General features: G+C 42.5%; 1 protein-coding gene across 6 annotated transcripts in view; it reads right to left on the bottom strand.

Annotated features, from left to right (window-relative positions):
- LOC126471019 (dipeptidyl peptidase 3) overlaps positions 1-17,691 on the bottom strand; it is a 175,497-nt gene that overhangs the window by 73,272 nt on the left and 84,534 nt on the right. For 5 of the 6 annotated variants that reach the window (XM_050099120.1, XM_050099112.1, XM_050099083.1 and 2 more), the window contains exon 9: positions 11,943-12,085. The exons of the other annotated variant lie outside the window; for it this stretch is intronic. In XM_050099120.1, coding sequence (XP_049955077.1) covers positions 11,943-12,085 — 143 coding nt within the window. The remainder of the gene's footprint in view (positions 1-11,942; positions 12,086-17,691) is intronic. 6 annotated transcript variants of the gene reach the window in all.

The raw sequence follows: 17,691 nt of genomic DNA, 5'->3' as shown, positions 1-17,691 counted from the left end.
ACTGCATCTCACGAATTGGATACCTGCAGGTAAGGACGGCTGGGTGCCAGATTCATAAAGTGCCATTTCTTGATACTACACTGCAGTATCTGCTCTACAGTGCCGTCAGTTATAAAGGACAACTCAGATACTCTATATAGAATGGATATTTTCCCAATCTTCAGAAAAATGTATGCACTATCAACTGAGAAACTGCTTATTTGTGATGTACTACACTAGACTTTCTGATACTTAATTTTGACTGTCACTATGTGCTGTGTTTGTGTAAACTATTTCACACACTTACACTCACATTTTGTGTCAGAAAGAAGCAAGGCCATAATTTTCAGTCACTACAGCGGCAATATTGAAAGCAATCAAGGCACATCGACTGTTGCATTTCTCACACATATCCACATAAATTTTGTAAAATTTTGCTTCAAATTGGAAAATTCTCAGTGAGGGGCTTACTTTCTCGATTTCCCCTCATACTTATGATGTCCATCATGATGTTCATATAAAAAAGCAATAAACAAGCAATGTGCATTAATAAGTGATTTCTGAGTACAAGTGTATGCACCTAATACACTTTCTCAAGCACACTGCATTTTATCAAAAATTTCATTGAACATTGTGTAAAAAATAATATTCACAGGGGAACAGATCACTTACATTAAATTAAAGATGCAGTAAGCAGAACATTGAGCAGGGAACAGAAACAGTACAAAAACTGCTTAGCTTTTGGACAAAATCCTGCAAAATGTCTGCGCAATTTTTGTAATATCAATGCTGTTACAACAAATTCATAATCTAACATGTTCATGGCAATTAGTTGCATATACAGTAACTATCGTGCAGATAACTTCACAATTACTTTTGAAGTGCTCACAACATAATGAAATTTTTATTAAAATGGAATTAACTACAGCGTGCAAGAGCAAGCGCAAATACACTTTGCATACTTGGGCGAAAGTTGCCGGAAATGACCAATGATGTGTAGCTTAATGGCACATCTGAGTGAGCACAACGCAGAAGAGGAGCACTTTTCCATGGCAATGCAGGTGTCATGCACTCACATTCACTGTGCATTTGCAGTGAGCACATACACTTCCCTTACGCCAGAGTTGGACAAAATTTATTCAATCAACATAATGAATAAAAATATTTACATGAAACATTATTCATTTACATAAACAAAAAATTTACTTGTCACCTGAGAATTAAAAGTGTTGCAAATAAGAGATGAATTTGAAGTTGCAATGAGACATATTGCTACAATTCCTTGTCATTTATTAAAAAAATGTGCTTTATGTTGTTTTAAAATTATTTTCAGAACTACCGTGGTAATGAGCTTTTTTCTCTGCCCCGAGTTTCCATATTTTTAATCTTCGAATGTAGCAGCATTTCAATGTACTACGAAAATCCGACTGGCAAGACTGTTGCGATGTTGTCAAAATTGCCAACTATACGTTCTGAATTTTTTCCTACCTGTGAGAAGAGATGGTTGCTAATAGGAGCTTTTATGAATTGTGAATCACATGCAGTATTCTCTTCACCATAAGAATAATACGAATATAAACATTTTGACATGTATTCTTTCGTGTTTGCTACTATCTCATTTAAATCCCGTCTGCCTAATAAATTACAAAACTAGAGTGAGACAACAGCAAACGCGGAAGAATATACATACCATGATATGTTTATATTCGTGTTATTCTTATGCCTAATAGTGAGAGTCAGAAATGAAGCACGGCAATTTGACTATATTTTTAAATCTAAGATGACTAATTTCTGTGCAGAATGTAATGTAGTAAAGAGGTGTCTGCAAAGATTTTCAAACGGAGAAAAATTTTCGCTACACTCTCGTACAGAACAGCTATCATACACAATCTATTATTTGGTTCTTGTTGATCATTATCAAAGAAAGCAGCAGTGTAAGTAACAACAAATGGCAGTCTCTTGCCATTGATTCGCTAATCAGACGATTCCTCTCTCTTTTTTTTAAATTGTAAGCGGCGGTAGCGCACGCACAAAAGCAAGCCATACCGCCAAGCGCCGACAGGCCGTAAACACTCATTATCAGAATGCAACCAACAATGCACAACACAGTACAGTAATGCATTTTCAGCTTTGAGTGACATAAACTCCTATAACAAAGAGAACAGCACTTATCATATCAACGAAAAATAAGCAATCAATTCAAACCAGACGAAGCATATGAAAAAGGAAGGGTACCCATATAAATACGGACGCAGCACCTGACGCATAGCAACGGCTACCTGGTAAAGCTTAACTGCTAAGCTTACAACTCTAACCAAACTACTGTAGCTGTATCGTCATTCATTCGAACTAAATTGTGTCTCACATTACAATGGACCAACTTTGTTTCGATTTGGAGATGCGGCCTAAAACTTTTCTCTCCCCTTGAATTTCGAGCCTCGAATTTCAGGTGCGGCTTAGATTCGAGTAAATACGGTACTCTTTTTTAAACATCTCATTAGAAAGTTTGAATATAATAGAGGGAAATATTCCATGTGGGAAAAATATGATGTAACTTACCAAATGAGAGCGTTGGTATGTTGATAGAGACACAAACAAACACAAACACAATATTCAAGCTTTCGCAACGCACGGTTGCTTCATCAGGAAAGAGGGAAGGAGAGGGAAAGACAAAAGGATGTGGGTTTTAAGGGAGAGGGTAAGGAGTCATCCCAATCCCGGCAGTGGAAAGACTTAACTTTGGGGGGAAAAAGGGACAGGTATACACTCGCAACCCCCCCCCCCCCCCCCACACACACACGAGCAGACATATTTCTGCTTGTGTCTGTATATGTGCGGATGGATGTGTGTGTGCGAGAGAGAGAGAGAGAGAGAGAGAGAGAGAGAGAGAGAGAGAGAGAGAGAGAGAGAGAATACCTGTCCCTTTTTCCCCCTAAGTCAAGTCTTTCCGCTCCCGAGATTGGGATGACTCCTTACCCTCTCCCTTAAAACCCACACCCATTAGAGAGTTTATTTGATTGTCAAAGATTTTCCTTTGTGACACAGTAAAGAAAATACATTTTACATTCGCAAAACTCCTGAAATTGTCTTTAGTTCAGGATAACGATACAAGACTTTCAAACTGCAATTTTCTTAAGCAAAAACTGAGAAATCATCAACTCCACCATAGCTTTTGGGAAATACCATTGTTGTGATCACACACAAGATTCTCCTTTCAAATTAATTTAAAAATAATTTTTCTTTTTACGTCGTAATATCATACAAAAATCACAACCCGATTTCTTTGGCTATTGGTGTTTGTAGTTTTGTTTAATGCCCTTGATCATGGACAGTAATACAGGTCAACTATTTTGTCTCTAAATCAAATGAAAGGCATTGATACAATAATTGTTGTAGAAAGGTGAAAAAAGCATTCCAACAGTCTCTTGGCACTTTCTCGACAAAAATGTTGCCAGCGCGCTGCAATATTATGAACTCTTACGTACTCAAACCTATGGTCTCTTCTGAAATTTTTCCATCTCTAAGCTCTATGTAGATGCATACTGAATCAAAAAGCTATTTCATCTTTTAATGGAAAGCTTACTCAGAGTTACTCTGAAGCACTTTGTGATGCCTTTCGATGTCCATCAGATTTTCTACATCATTTTAGGAGACTTATATTAAGTCTGTTGATGTTTGTTATGAGCAATAACTTACTTCTTAATTTGTTCAGTCAATTTGTAGCACTAAAAACACAAACAAACTGCATACTCATATTGAGATACCTATCCAATAGTGTTATCAATCTCGGTACATTGGAAGAACGTGTCTTAGATTAACAGTTTCTGTTGGCACATTGTCTACTTACATACAGTACTTCTGAATATTACAAGGGGGAGGGGGGGATTACAGGCAAATGCAGAGTTGGTTGAATTGGGCAACGTTGGTGGTGTTAAGGGCTAAGGCTGTCTGCCAACAAAGCATTTTTACATTGCACTTGTTATGCTGCAAAGTTCAATCCCAAAGTTGGTTTGTATACTGCAGTGCTTTGCTAGGCATGGTGGTGTGTCTTTACCTTTCTTCTACCTCTGAAGCAACTTGTACTACCAGTTAAAAAGAGGACACACATTTCAACCAGTAATTCAAAACACTATTTAACTTGACTTACATATTTCTCATTGTCAGAGTTGAAAAAAAAGCAACAAATAACAGCAAATTATACGACCTATGGGGTACTGAACCCCAAAAATCTATGGTTTTGTAATCTGAAACTTAACCCACTGAACCCAATTTCAGGATAAACCATGTATAAGTTATTAATAAAACAGAAACTGAGCTGGAGGACAAACAATAGTTACAGAATGCTGTACATAAAGTGAACAAAGAACATGTGGTGGCGTTCTACATTATTTGTTCTTTAAGTGATGAATGATAAATAATTATTTGTATTCAAAGAGAGGAATAGTCTCTTTGGCTGCAAAAATTTATTCTTGAATAAATGTGTTTGAATGATCTACTTATTCATATAATTATTCAGTTAGAAATTTATTTGAATAGTGCAGTTCTCTGCCTACCAGTACACCTTGCACTTCCTTTCTCTTTCGCAGTGAGAGCAGTACTGTTAATGTTATTTGAGAGCCTATAGTGTACATGGACTGAAGTTTTTTTTATGTTGATTACAAACAAAATTGATGATTAGAATCATTTTTCCCACCCCTCCATGTAAATATTTTTCTTTTTTCTGTCTCCACAATTAAATCAATGACCATCAATAACATTCAATATTTGACTATCACTAACTTTCTTTACACATAATTTTACTCAGTCACTGTGGTAATATTTGGAGAACCCCTGGTATACAGCAAATATGTTTTCCATTGAATAGTGGTAGCTAAAAAGAAATTCTAGTTCTAAATAAATTCCAAAGTTTGGCACACCCATCAGTGCCGCTACGTTGTGAAAAAGCAATATAGCAAGCGGCAGCAAGAGAGTGCTGCATGATAGGAAATTAGGAGAGTCCAGGCTATGTGCAAAGCGAGTGTTGTGAGCAAATTCTACCCATATGAGTTTGCCACACAGATGCATTCTCTAGTGCACTAGCTCACGCTGGAAAGGGGTGAGATGTTGGTTGGTTGTTTGAGGTGTAAGGGACCAAACAGCGAGGTCATCAGTCCCTTGTTTCAAATATACTCCATTCTGCTAACGAGACATCTCAGAAAAGTCAGAACAATAAAATGGAAAAAGGGAAAAACGTAAAAGGGCAGTCACGTTGTCATTGGTAAAAACAAATGAGGGAAGTTGGCAAGAGAAACGAACCCAACACTATGCTGAAACAGCATAGGCAAGACCACCTGTGACTTAAAAGGTACAACTGCTATAATGCAGAAAGTATGTATGGGAATAGAAAGACTAACCAAGCCTTAAAAAGAAGGGGTAAAAACAGAGTAAAAGGGGAAGAAAAGAGGATTCCAGTCAGGGAGGTGAATCGGGAATCTCTGAACACTGCCTACAGTGGGAGAAACCCAAACACTCACCGCCCTGCCCCAACACCAGAGAGAGATTAAAAACTTTAAAACTGAGAATAAAAACCACTCTCCCGGAGGAAACCGAGAACCAGAGAGACCATCCGCGAATCGTCAGCCAACATCAAAGGTAAAGTGTGGGGGAGTCTGTACTTAACACGCAGAGCTAAAAGAAGGGGGCATTCAACCAAAATGTGGGCTACTGACTGGAAGGCTCCACAACCACAAAGCGGGGGTGGCTCATCACGCAAAAGGAAACCATGGGTCAGCCTGGTATGGCCAATGCGGAGACGACACAGTGTAGTCGAGTCCTTTCGGGAGAGGCGAAAGGAAGAACGCCATGGGCCTGGTGTCACCTTAATTGCACGAAGTTTATTAGACAGTGGAGTAGCCTCCCAAGAATTGGCCCATGACTGTGCGAAGTGGGATTTGATGTGAAGCCGTAAATCCGCTGCAGGAGGGGTTACGGAAAACGGGGGGTAAGTAACTGCTCCCCCAGCCAAACGATCAGCGAGCCCATTACCCGGGATACCCACATGGCCAGGGACCCAAAGGAAGTCAATAGAACAAGCAGCACGGTGAATATCAGCGAGATGGTCATGGATGGCAGAGACCAAGGGATGGCGCGAAAAACACCGGTCAATAGCAAGAAGGCCACTCATCAAGTCCGTACATAACAGAACGCGATTGTGTTGGGATTGTTTAATAAAGGTAAGGGCCCGGGAAATTGCCATCAATTCCGCAGTAAACACCCCACATGTAGGTGGCAGCAGATGATTTTCCGTTCCAACAGAGGACGTGAAAGCATACCCAGCATGATCAGCAGATTTAGAGCCATCAGTGTAAAAAACAACAGCATCCCGAAACTCCCATAAAATTTGGCGGAAAAAGGTACGGAACACCACCAGGGGGATGGAATCTTTCGGTCCGCGGCGGAGATCCATCCGAAGTCGAGGCCGAGGAACTAACCAAGGAGGGGTGGAGGGGAGGGAGCGAGGAAGACAGGACGAAGAAGGAAGCTGAAAATGACGGTAAAGAGACGCAAGGCGCAGTCCAACCGGTAAACCCGCCCGAGGGCGGGAGTCGGGTGGGCGACGTCCATGGTCTGGCAACAGGATAGAATAGGAAGGGTGAGTGGGAGAAGAACGGATAGTGAGGGCATAAGACACCAGAAGCTGGGACCGCCGAACAGAAGGGGGGGGGGGGGGAGATCCCAGCTTCAACCAGGAGACTATCAACAGGGCTAGTAGGGAAGGCACCGGTGGCCAAACGGATACCACGATGGTGGACTGGATCCAGCACGTGCAGTGTGGAAGGAGCAGCTGAACCATAAACTTGACAACCATAGTCCAAACGAGACAGAACGAGAGCACGATAAAGACGGAGGAGGAGGGAACGGTCCGCACCCCACGAGGAGTGGGCAAGGAAGCGAAGGACATTGAGTTCACGGAAACATCCTACCTTCAGGAGTCTGATATGGGGCAGCCAAGTGAGCTTGTTGTCGAAAAGAAGACCCAGGCAACGAAACTGTGGGACCACAGGCAATCGTCGTGCGTCGAGATAGAGCTCTGGATCAGGGTGGACCATAGTACGGCGACAGAAGTGGACCACCCGCGATTTTAAAGGAGAGAATTGAAACCCGTGTGAGTGGGTCCATGCAGAGGCACGCCGTATAGCCACCTGGAGCTGCCGTTCTGCAGATGCCATCGAGGAGGAACTAACCCAAATGCAGAAATCATCCACATACAGGGCAGGAGCGACCAAGGGACCGACAGAGGCCACAAGTCCATCGATAGCAATGAGGAAAAGAAGGACACTCAAGACAGAACCCTGTGGGATGCCCGTCTCCTGGGTCCGTGGAGAACTAAAAGCAGTACCAACTCGAACTCTGAATGACCGATGGAGCAGGAACTGGCGGATAAAAATCGGGAGTGGGCCCCGAAGACCCCACTGATGAAGGGTTAGTAAGATGTGATGGCACCAGGCCGTGTCATAGGCCTTGCGAAGGTCAAAAAACACTGCAACCAAATGGCGGCGCTGGGAAAAAGCCTGCCGAACTGCAGATTCCAAGCGAAGTAAATGATCGATTGGAGATCGTCCCTCTCGAAAGCCACACTGGTAAGGGGACAATAGATCCCGAGATTCGAGGACCCAAGTGAGCCGACGGGCTACCATCCGTTCAAGTAACTTACAAACAACATTGGTCAAACTAATTGGACGATAGCTGTCAACAGATAGGGGGTTCTTACCAGGCTTAAGGACAGGAACCACAATGCTATCCCTCCACTGAGAAGGGAAGTCACCCTGGAGCCAGATACGGTTAAACACCCGAAGAAGATGTTGCCGTTGTGGAGCACTGAGATGTTGAAGCAGTTGGTTATGAATGGAATCTGGGCCAGGGGCCGTATCATGAGAAGAAGATAGAGCAGAAAGAAATTCCCATTCAGTAAAAGGTTCGTTGTAAGATTCTGGCTCACAAGTGGTGAAACATAAGGTGAGAGCTTCAGCCTGCTGTTTTTGATGAAGGAAAGCAGCTGGATAGGAGGCTGACGCTGATGCCACTGCAAAATGGGTCGCAAGATGTTCTGCGAGAACTAATGGGTCCGTACAAATGCCATCTGGGAGGTGAAGGCCTGGGAGGGTGGACTGCCGATGGCAACCTTGGAGAGAGCGAATTGTAGCCCATACCCGTGACAGAGGGACAGTGGAACCAAGGGAAGAAACGAATCGTTCCCAACATATCCGCTTGCTCTGTTTGATTAAATAACGGGCTTTAGCGCGAAGGCGTTTAAAGGTAGTAAGGCTGGCTACGGATGGGTGCCTCTTGAAGTGTTGCAAAGCTCGACGGCGATCACGGATGGCAATGGCAATGGCCGTACTCCACCACGGGACTTGCCGGCGACGAAATGGTCCAGATGAGCGCGGGACAGCAACGTTAGCAGCACGAACAATCGCGTCAGACACGTCACGTAGGACGTCATCAATACAACCTGACAAAGAGGGAGAAAACTCGACCTGTGCAGTGTATAGCGGCCAATCGGCGCGGTGGAAAGACCAACGAGGTAATCTGTCCATCGGGGAGCGGGAAGGGAGCGTGATAATCAACGAGAAATGGTCACTATCACAAAGGTCGTCGTGTGGCGACCAGTTTAATGAAGGGAGGAGAGAGGGAGAAGAAAGAGAAAGATCAATGGCAGAAAAGGTACCATGACCAGCACTGAAATGAGTAGGGGAGCCATCATTAAGAAGGCACAGGTCGTGGTCTGCAATAAATTGGTCTATAAGAAGACCTCGTCGAGATGGAAGAGCACTGCCCCACAAAGGATGATGAGCATTAAAATCCCCAAGGAGGAGGAAGGGAGGAGGAAGTTGCTGAAGAAGGATGGTTAAGGCAGCAGGTGTAAGTGTCCTGTCAGGAGGGAGATAAAGATTGCAAACTGTGACTGCAGGGTCTAAGTGGACCCTAACAGCAACCGCTTCCAATGTAGTTTGGAGAGGAATCCACGTGCTAGCAATGTCTGTACGGACCAACGTACAAACGCCACCAGAAGCCCGCAAGGGTCCGACCCGATTTCGACAGAAAACACGGAACCCACGGAGGGTCGGTGAGTGAGCATCAGTAAAATGAGATTCCTGGAGAACCACACAAGCTGCAGAGTAGGACGAAAGAAGGGATTTCAATTCCGGAAGGTGACGATAGTAGCCATTACAATTCCATTGGAGAACCACAGAACGATGGGTGAAATGAGGGCGGAACACGCTAAAACCAGTCATACCGCAGGGTCCCCACCCGTCACCGACAAGGAGGGGGCGACATCCATGAACGACAGGTCAGAATCCGGTTGTGAAGTCGGGGAAGGGACCTCCGGTGACACCAGAGGCTCTTTGTCCCGGGACTTATGTTTCTTCTTCTTTTCAGGCTGAGAACGAGGAGGGCTGTGTGGCATAAAGGAGCCAGCTGCAGCAATATCAGGAACAGAAAGAGACCGGGTGACCTGCGGGCCCACAGCCCGCGGCTCTCGCAGTCGCCGCGCGGCAGCAGACCTTTGACCTGGAAGGTGCCGGGAAGGGGCATCTCTGGAGAGGCGCCCTTGACCAGCAGACGCCGAAGGAGTGGGACACTTCTCCGGCTGGGGAGGGGGAGCAGCGCCCAGAGGAGGTGTGGGAGCCGCAGGGGAGGGGGGGAGGAGAGGGGTCCGGGATGGGGGTAAGGAAGGGGGAGGAAGGGGTGAAGATGTAACCAAGGCGTAACTAGATGTCATGGACACAGGGTGCAGTCGTGCATATTTCTTACGGGCCTCTGTGTAGCTTAAACGATCGAGGGACTTATACTCCTGTATCTTTTTTTCTTTCTTATATACTGGGCAATCTGGTGAACGTGGAGAATGACTACCATGACAATTTACACATAGAGGAGGGGGAACACAGGGACTCCCCTCATGGAGTGGACGTCCACAGTCACCACAGAGAGGGTCCTGAGAACAGCGAGAAGACATGTGGCCAAAACGCAAGCACTTAAAACACCTCATAGGAGGTGGGATGTACGGCTTCACATCACAACGATACACCATAATCTTAACTTTCTCAGGAAGGATATCCCCTTCAAAGGCCAGGATAAAGGCACCAGTATCAATACGATTATCTTTAGGACCCTTCTGAACACGCCGAACAAAGTGAACACCCCCCCGTCCGAGATTGTCCCGAAGTTCCTCATCAGTTTGAAGGATGAGGTCCCTGTGAAAAATCACACCTTGTACCATATTTAGAGACTGGTGAGGGGTAATGGACACAGGAATTGTGCCAAGATGGGTACAGGCACAAAGGGCCGCAGATTGGGCAGCTGAAGCGGTTTTTATCAGCAACGAACCCGACCGCATCTTGCTAAGGGAGTCCACTTCGCCGAACTTTTCTTCAATGTGTTCCACAAAGAATAAAGGCTTGACACTGGTGAAAGTATCCCCATCAGTCCTGGTGCAAACTAGATAACGGGGGAAAGGTTTTGCCCCTAGACGACGGGCCTGACCCTCTTCCCAGGGGGTAGCCATGGAAGGGAAGGCCGAAGGGGCAAGAGAAGCAGCACTTGAGGAATCAGTACCACGCAGAGAGACGGCCGCAGAAGAATGGCCAGAGTTTTGGACCCGTATGCGTTTCATCTGCATAGCGTCCGCCCTGATACCACCCACTCCGATCAGGGGCTCTCCTCACGGGCGCCACCCAGCCACAGCAAGGGCCGTCTGGCACGGCGGCCATTGCCGGGAGTTCCGATGCTCCAGGATGACGAGCAACCACTCCAAGGCATGCATGAGGAGGTCACAGCTCAGGTATCAGAAGTGTGATCCCTGTGTGTTCAGGGGGCTCAACCAAAAGGGTACATAGCGACCCCACCACACGGGCTGGCTACCGTGCTGGCTATGCACCCTAGCATCAAACAACGACGTGAAAGAAAAGGTGGAATGTACTAGGAGGGCGCACGTCAGAGACACTAGGTAAGGTGCTCTTCCCCAAATGGCTCACACTACGGAGGAGAAATTTTGTAATGGAGGTCAAACCCCAGAGGGGGACCAAGGAATGCCAAAAGGAGGAGACGATTACGCAACAAAGCCGGAGTATAAAACCAACAGAACCAAGAGGATAGCGGGGCCAACATAAACAAGGACACCAATAGAGGGAGAGGAGAGGGCGAGGGGAAAGGAGCATGGAGGGGAAAGGAGGGGAAGGGAAAGGAAATGCAGCCCGGGAGAGAAAGACGGCTGCAATGGCTCGGGGCCCCGTGCTCGCCACGCACGTATCCACAAAAGAGTTGTGGACCCCCTGGGGGGGGGGGGGGGGGGGGGTGAGATGTGTCTTCATGAAAGAGAAATAATAATAATAATAGTAGTAATAATAATAATAATTATAATTATAATAATAATAATAATACCACCACCACCACCACCACCACCACCACCACCAACAACAACAACAACAAAGGTTATTCTAAAGTAATGTGGGGAATGATGAGACACTGAGGAGGAGGGTTATATTGAAATGTAGTTATTTTGTGGTAAAGAGTTCTTGTTATTTGTCATCTAAGAAACAAGTTGATTAGTTCATGAGCATTTCTGTGGAAGATTTTGACAACAATGTCACTCTAGTAGTTATTGTATAATAAGTCATTAGTTTGAGAACTGGATTACACTAATAGACACAAATTGACATGTAAAATAAGGACAACATGACTTAAGGAAGAAACATGGTTGACAAAAGAACCGTATCATTCAAACATGAAACATTAGTAAAATACTACGCAGGCTGCTGCCTCTTTATTTTTTTAATTTACCAGTCATTTAAGTTAGCATTATTTTCGGTTTCACAGACTCTCAGTGCATTTAAGACTAGTGACTGATTAGTGAAAGAGGTAATATTTCTTAAGAATACCAAGCTTCTCAATATTTCCATTTGGTTCAAATCACTAACACCCACCTCAAATGCAGGAACTCTGTACTTATTAAGCAGCTCCTTATCTTCATCTCCGAGAAAAGGTAAAGTTATTTCTTTGTAATTTGCAGGAATTACATTACCAAGAGACACATTTTTAAATCCTTCACTTTGACGAATTTCATCATCTGAAAGGAAAAAAGTAAAAAGAATTTTCATCAAACAATAAATATCTCATATTCTCATCAACAATAATAAAAATTTGGGTGTGTGTTTGTACTACACAATAACACAAAATATTCTTATGAAACAGGTTTTCCTTCTCATAGGTGGGAGTAGGTGTAACGCAAGTGGAAGGAGAATGGAGTGGAGTAGAGGGGACAGATGGGAGGAATAGAATGGTAAGGTGTGTAGGAAATATTCCTCAGGGGTGGAACTTGTAGATGCATGCATGGAGCAGGTTAAAAGACAGTTACAAGGAAAATAGAAAGATAAAAGGTAAATGCAGGAAGAACATGGAGGGTAAAAAATAAGCAAAAGAGGTAATAAAAGTTTACAATGTGTGAGACATGGGAAAGTATAGAACTTAATAGGGAGTAGAGGCCAGTGTGGGGTAGGAGAGAGGAGTGGAAAGGAGAGGAGAGGGAGCTAAGAGGATAGCAGATGGAACATTGGTGCTAGTAGGTATTGAGGTCAGGATGGTTGTGGAAACAAAGAATATGTTGCAGTCAGAATTACCACCTGTGCTGCTTAGAAAGCTGATATTGGAAACTATGATGCATCATTTGAAGCCAACGATATTTGTTGCGTAGAATGCCCTGCACTGGGTAAACCATATTTGCCCTTTGCAATGGTCTGGTGTTTGATATTCATCCAGTTAGACAGTTGTTTGCAGTGAAATCCATATGAGAGGCTGCACAGTAGTTGCAACAAAATTGGCGTATGATGTGAGTGCTTTTACAAGTGACACCCCCACCCCACTCCCAAGTCCCTGTTCTCCTTTATTGGGTAGGAAATGATAGCGATGGGGCTACAATATAAAGTGGTGAGTGGATGTATGGGACATGTCTCACAGCTGGGTCATATTTCATTGTTTGGGAGGATGGAGGAATACCATTTGGGGTGAAAGTGGGAAGGTTGTGAAGATGATATACTTCATTTCAGGGCATGAGGAGAAGTCGAAACCCTGGTGTAGGATAAAATTTATTTGTCCTGGTCCTTTTATTCCCGTTCTGTCTGCGGCATTTCCTACACCCATCCTAGGCAGCAGGGCCAACTGTGAAAGCAGCCATATTGTATTATTATTTTACTGTAGCTTCCTACCCAAGTATGTTAAAATAACTATTTACCTACATGAATGGCTGCCACAAAGCTGAGCGAAGATAAATAGGTCACCCGGTTACAGATAATGCTGTACAATATAATGTGGTTGTTTTAAATGGCTACTTCAAATGGTCAACACCAGCTTTCCCACACAGCACTGGTGGGAACTCTCCCAATAATGTATCCTTTCTTCCCATAACCCTACTGGCCTCAAATCTATTGCCCATTCTCCAATTATCTTTGCCCCCATTCCTCTGCTCCTCACTTTGGGAACTACAAGGAAGGTGTTTCCAGTGAATACCGTATTTACTCGAATCTAAACCGCACTTTTTTTCCGATTTTTGAAATCCAAAAAACCGCCTGCGGCTTAGAATCGAGTGCAAAGTAAGAGGAAGTTCTGAAAAATGTTGGTAGGTGCCACCACAACTAACTTCTGCCATCGAATATATGTAACACTACACAGGCATGCTTTGCAGGCAAAAAGATAAATACTGGCGCCAAAACCTCTGCGCCAGTAAATAAATTTAAAAAAGGTGGAATACGAGCTTTTTTTTCTCCGCCCCGAGTTTCAACCACTGCATTTTCATACATTATCCAACGAAGTAAATACAAATTCCGTATTGTTCATCTTCGAACGGAGCAGCATTTCAATGTACTACGAAAATCCGACTGGCAAGACTGTTCGGGATGTTTGTCAATATGGCCAACTCTACGTTCTGAATTTTTTCCTACCTGTGAGAAGATATGGTTGCTAATAGTAACTTTTATGAATTGTGAATCACATGCAGTATTCTCTTCACCATAAGAATAATACGAATATAAACATTTTGCCATGTATTGTTTCGTGTTTGCTGCTATCTCATTTAAATCCTGTGTGCCTAATAAACCACGAAACTAGATGAGACAACAGCAAACGCGGAAGAATGTACATATCTTGTCATGTTCATATTCATATTATTCTTATGCCTAATAGTGATACAGTCAGAAATAAAGCACGGCAATTGACTAGATTTTTAAATCTAAGATGACTAATTTCTGTGCAGAATGTTATGTACTAAAGAGGCGTGTGCAAAGATTTTCAAACGGAGAAAAATTTTCGCTAAACTCTCGTTCAGAACATCTTCTATCATACACAGTCTATTATTTGGTTTTTGTTGATCCTCAAAAAAAAAAAAAAAAAAAAAAAAAAAAAAAAAAAAAAAAAAAAAAAAAAAAAAAAAGGGCGGCTGTGGCACGCACAAAAGCAACAAGGCATGCCACGAGCAGTGACAGGCCATAAACACTCATTATCAGAATGCGGCAAACAATGCATGACACAGTGCAGTAATGTGTTTTCAGCTTAGAGTCACGTAAACATCTATAACAAAGAGAGCAGCAGTTATAACATCAAAGAAAAATAAGCAATCAATTCAAACCAGATGAATCACGCGAAAAAGGAAGGGTACTGGTACCCGTATAAATATGGACGGAGCGCCTGACGCACAGCAATGGCTACATGGTAAAGCATAACTGCTAAACTTACGACTCAAACCACACAACTGTTGCTGTATCATCATTCATTCAACCTAAATTGTGTCTCATATTACAATGGACCAATATGTTTCTCCCCTTGAATTTCGAGTCTCAAATTTCAGGTGCGGCTTAGATTCGGGAAAATTTTTTTTCCTTGATTTCGAGTCTCATTTTTCAGGTGCAGCTTAGATTCGAGTAAATACGGCACATCACAGAACTTTATAATCTGTTCATGAATGAAACAAGGTGAAGAGTTAGAAGCACACATCCATAACTTTTCAGCCAAGTTGTTTTAACACAACTTTCAGCTTTACAAAATCATAAAATGATTATATTTCCTTATGAAGTGCTTACTTCATGGTTTACTTTTATACACGAGCTTTACAGACTGATCAACTGGTTTCTGCCTAGCACAACATATGTCACAGAACAGTCTGTCATTGTTTTCTCTTATTGGCAACAATGTATGTGTTTAAAATGCCTTTTTGTATGCATGTCAGATAAGAATGTTGTATTACTCATTTTTAGGGGGGGGGGGTTCTGCCAGTAGTAAGCAGCGAAAGGTCAATGTCTGGCATTTCAGTTGCTGAAGACTTTTTTCTGAGTAGGATTATGTCTTGGGGTAAGAAGCAACTATTTTGTATTGCAATATGTAATACAATTGTTGTTTGATTATAATGTTACAGGTGCTGCAATTTATGACACAGTTTAGTCACAGAAGGTAATTTATTGTCATGGTTTCTAATCCAGTTTTTAACTGTGTGTTACACAAGGCAGAACAGTCAATGCCATGATTCCTTCTTTTTCAGATGCCTGTCTCTGTAGGAATCCTCACTATTCTTGAGGGTGAAGAGGAAGATATTGCAACAGATGTATTTATTGAATTACTTGAAGCTAACGTGGAGTCCGATAATGATTCTGGTGAAGTGAGGAGGAAACACAGATAATCTTGGACAAAGGCAACTTCAGACTGATGCAGAAGTGGTTTTAACCAGCAAAAATAGGTTAGGTTATGAACCTGAGAATGATTGCTCTATTGGTAATAAAATGCTAACTCAGATGAAATAGAATGGTTGCAAATATTAAAATTTGTAATCACAGACTGGAGAAGGGAGGCTCTGACAGTGATCAGAATAAATGTAGAAGCTTGTCTCCAGATCAGTGCTTTGAAATGTTTTGGAATGATGAAATAATTAATTCAAACCAGATGAATCACGCGAAAAAGGAAGGGTACTGGTACCCGTATAAATATGGACGGAGCGCCTGACGCACAGCAATGGCTACATGGTAAAGCATAACTGCTAAACTTACGACTCAAACCACACAACTGTTGCTGTATCATCATTCATTCAACCTAAATTGTGTCTCATATTACAATGGACCAATATGTTTCTCCCCTTGAGTTTCGAGTCTCAAATTTCAGGTGCGGCTTAGATTCGGGAAAATTTTTTTTCCTTGATTTCGAGTCTCATTTTTCAGGTGCAGCTTAGATTCGAGTAAATACGGCACATCACAGAACTTTATAATCTGTTCATGAATGAAACAAGGTGAAGAGTTAGAAGCACACATCCATAACTTTTCAGCCAAGTTGTTTTAACACAACTTTCAGCTTTACAAAATCATAAAATGATTATATTTCCTTATGAAGTGCTTACTTCATGGTTTACTTTTATACACGAGCTTTACAGACTGATCAACTGGTTTCTGCCTAGCACAACATATGTCACAGAACAGTCTGTCATTGTTTTCTCTTATTGGCAACAATGTATGTGTTTAAAATGCCTTTTTGTATGCATGTCAGATAAGAATGTTGTATTACTCATTTTTAGGGGGGGGGGGTTCTGCCAGTAGTAAGCAGCGAAAGGTCAATGTCTGGCATTTCAGTTGCTGAAGACTTTTTTCTGAGTAGGATTATGTCTTGGGGTAAGAAGCAACTATTTTGTATTGCAATATGTAATACAATTGTTGTTTGATTATAATGTTACAGGTGCTGCAATTTATGACACAGTTTAGTCACAGAAGGTAATTTATTGTCATGGTTTCTAATCCAGTTTTTAACTGTGTGTTACACAAGGCAGAACAGTCAATGCCATGATTCCTTCTTTTTCAGATGCCTGTCTCTGTAGGAATCCTCACTATTCTTGAGGGTGAAGAGGAAGATATTGCAACAGATGTATTTATTGAATTACTTGAAGCTAACGTGGAGTCCGATAATGATTCTGGTGAAGTGAGGAGGAAACACAGATAATCTTGGACAAAGGCAACTTCAGACTGATGCAGAAGTGGTTTTAACCAGCAAAAATAGGTTAGGTTATGAACCTGAGAATGATTGCTCTATTGGTAATAAAATGCTAACTCAGATGAAACAGAATGGTTGCAAATATTAAAATTTGTAATCACAGACTGGAGAAGGGAGGCTCTGACAGTGATCAGAATAAATGTAGAAGCTTGTCTGCAGATCAGTGCTTTGAAATGTTTTGGAATGATGAAATAATTAAATTTCTCATCACTGAATAATAATAAAAAAAAAAAACACTTTGTTTGTTGAAAATATAAAAGGTTTTCTAGGAATTCTAATTCTCTACCTAGCAGATGTTACTGAACTTGGGGCTGGACATGAGAAATGGAATGGTGTACAGCTTGAAGACGAGAGTCAGATTGGACAATTATAATTCACGTGAAAAACACAAATCGATGTAAGTTACAAAATGCGAAAATTCTGCCAACTAACAGATATGATTAAAAAATAAATAAATAAATAATTAAAAATCTCTCCCCCCCCCCCCCTCCCTCCACTTCTCAACCTGCGGAAGATTTGGATTATGATGATAGCATGATAAAGTATTTTTTCAGGCACGTATGGAAACAATTTCTAAAAGGGAAATCCATTAGATGTGGGAACAACGCATGCCACCTAGACACAAACATGGATTATCTAATAGATTTTCGAATATACCAA

The sequence above is a fragment of the Schistocerca serialis genome, chromosome 1 (assembly GCF_023864345.2).
Source record: "Schistocerca serialis cubense isolate TAMUIC-IGC-003099 chromosome 1, iqSchSeri2.2, whole genome shotgun sequence".
Classification (NCBI taxonomy): domain Eukaryota; kingdom Metazoa; phylum Arthropoda; class Insecta; order Orthoptera; family Acrididae; genus Schistocerca; species Schistocerca serialis.
Note: the sequence above shows the minus strand (reverse complement) of the source record. Positions and strands in the feature narration are given on the sequence as shown.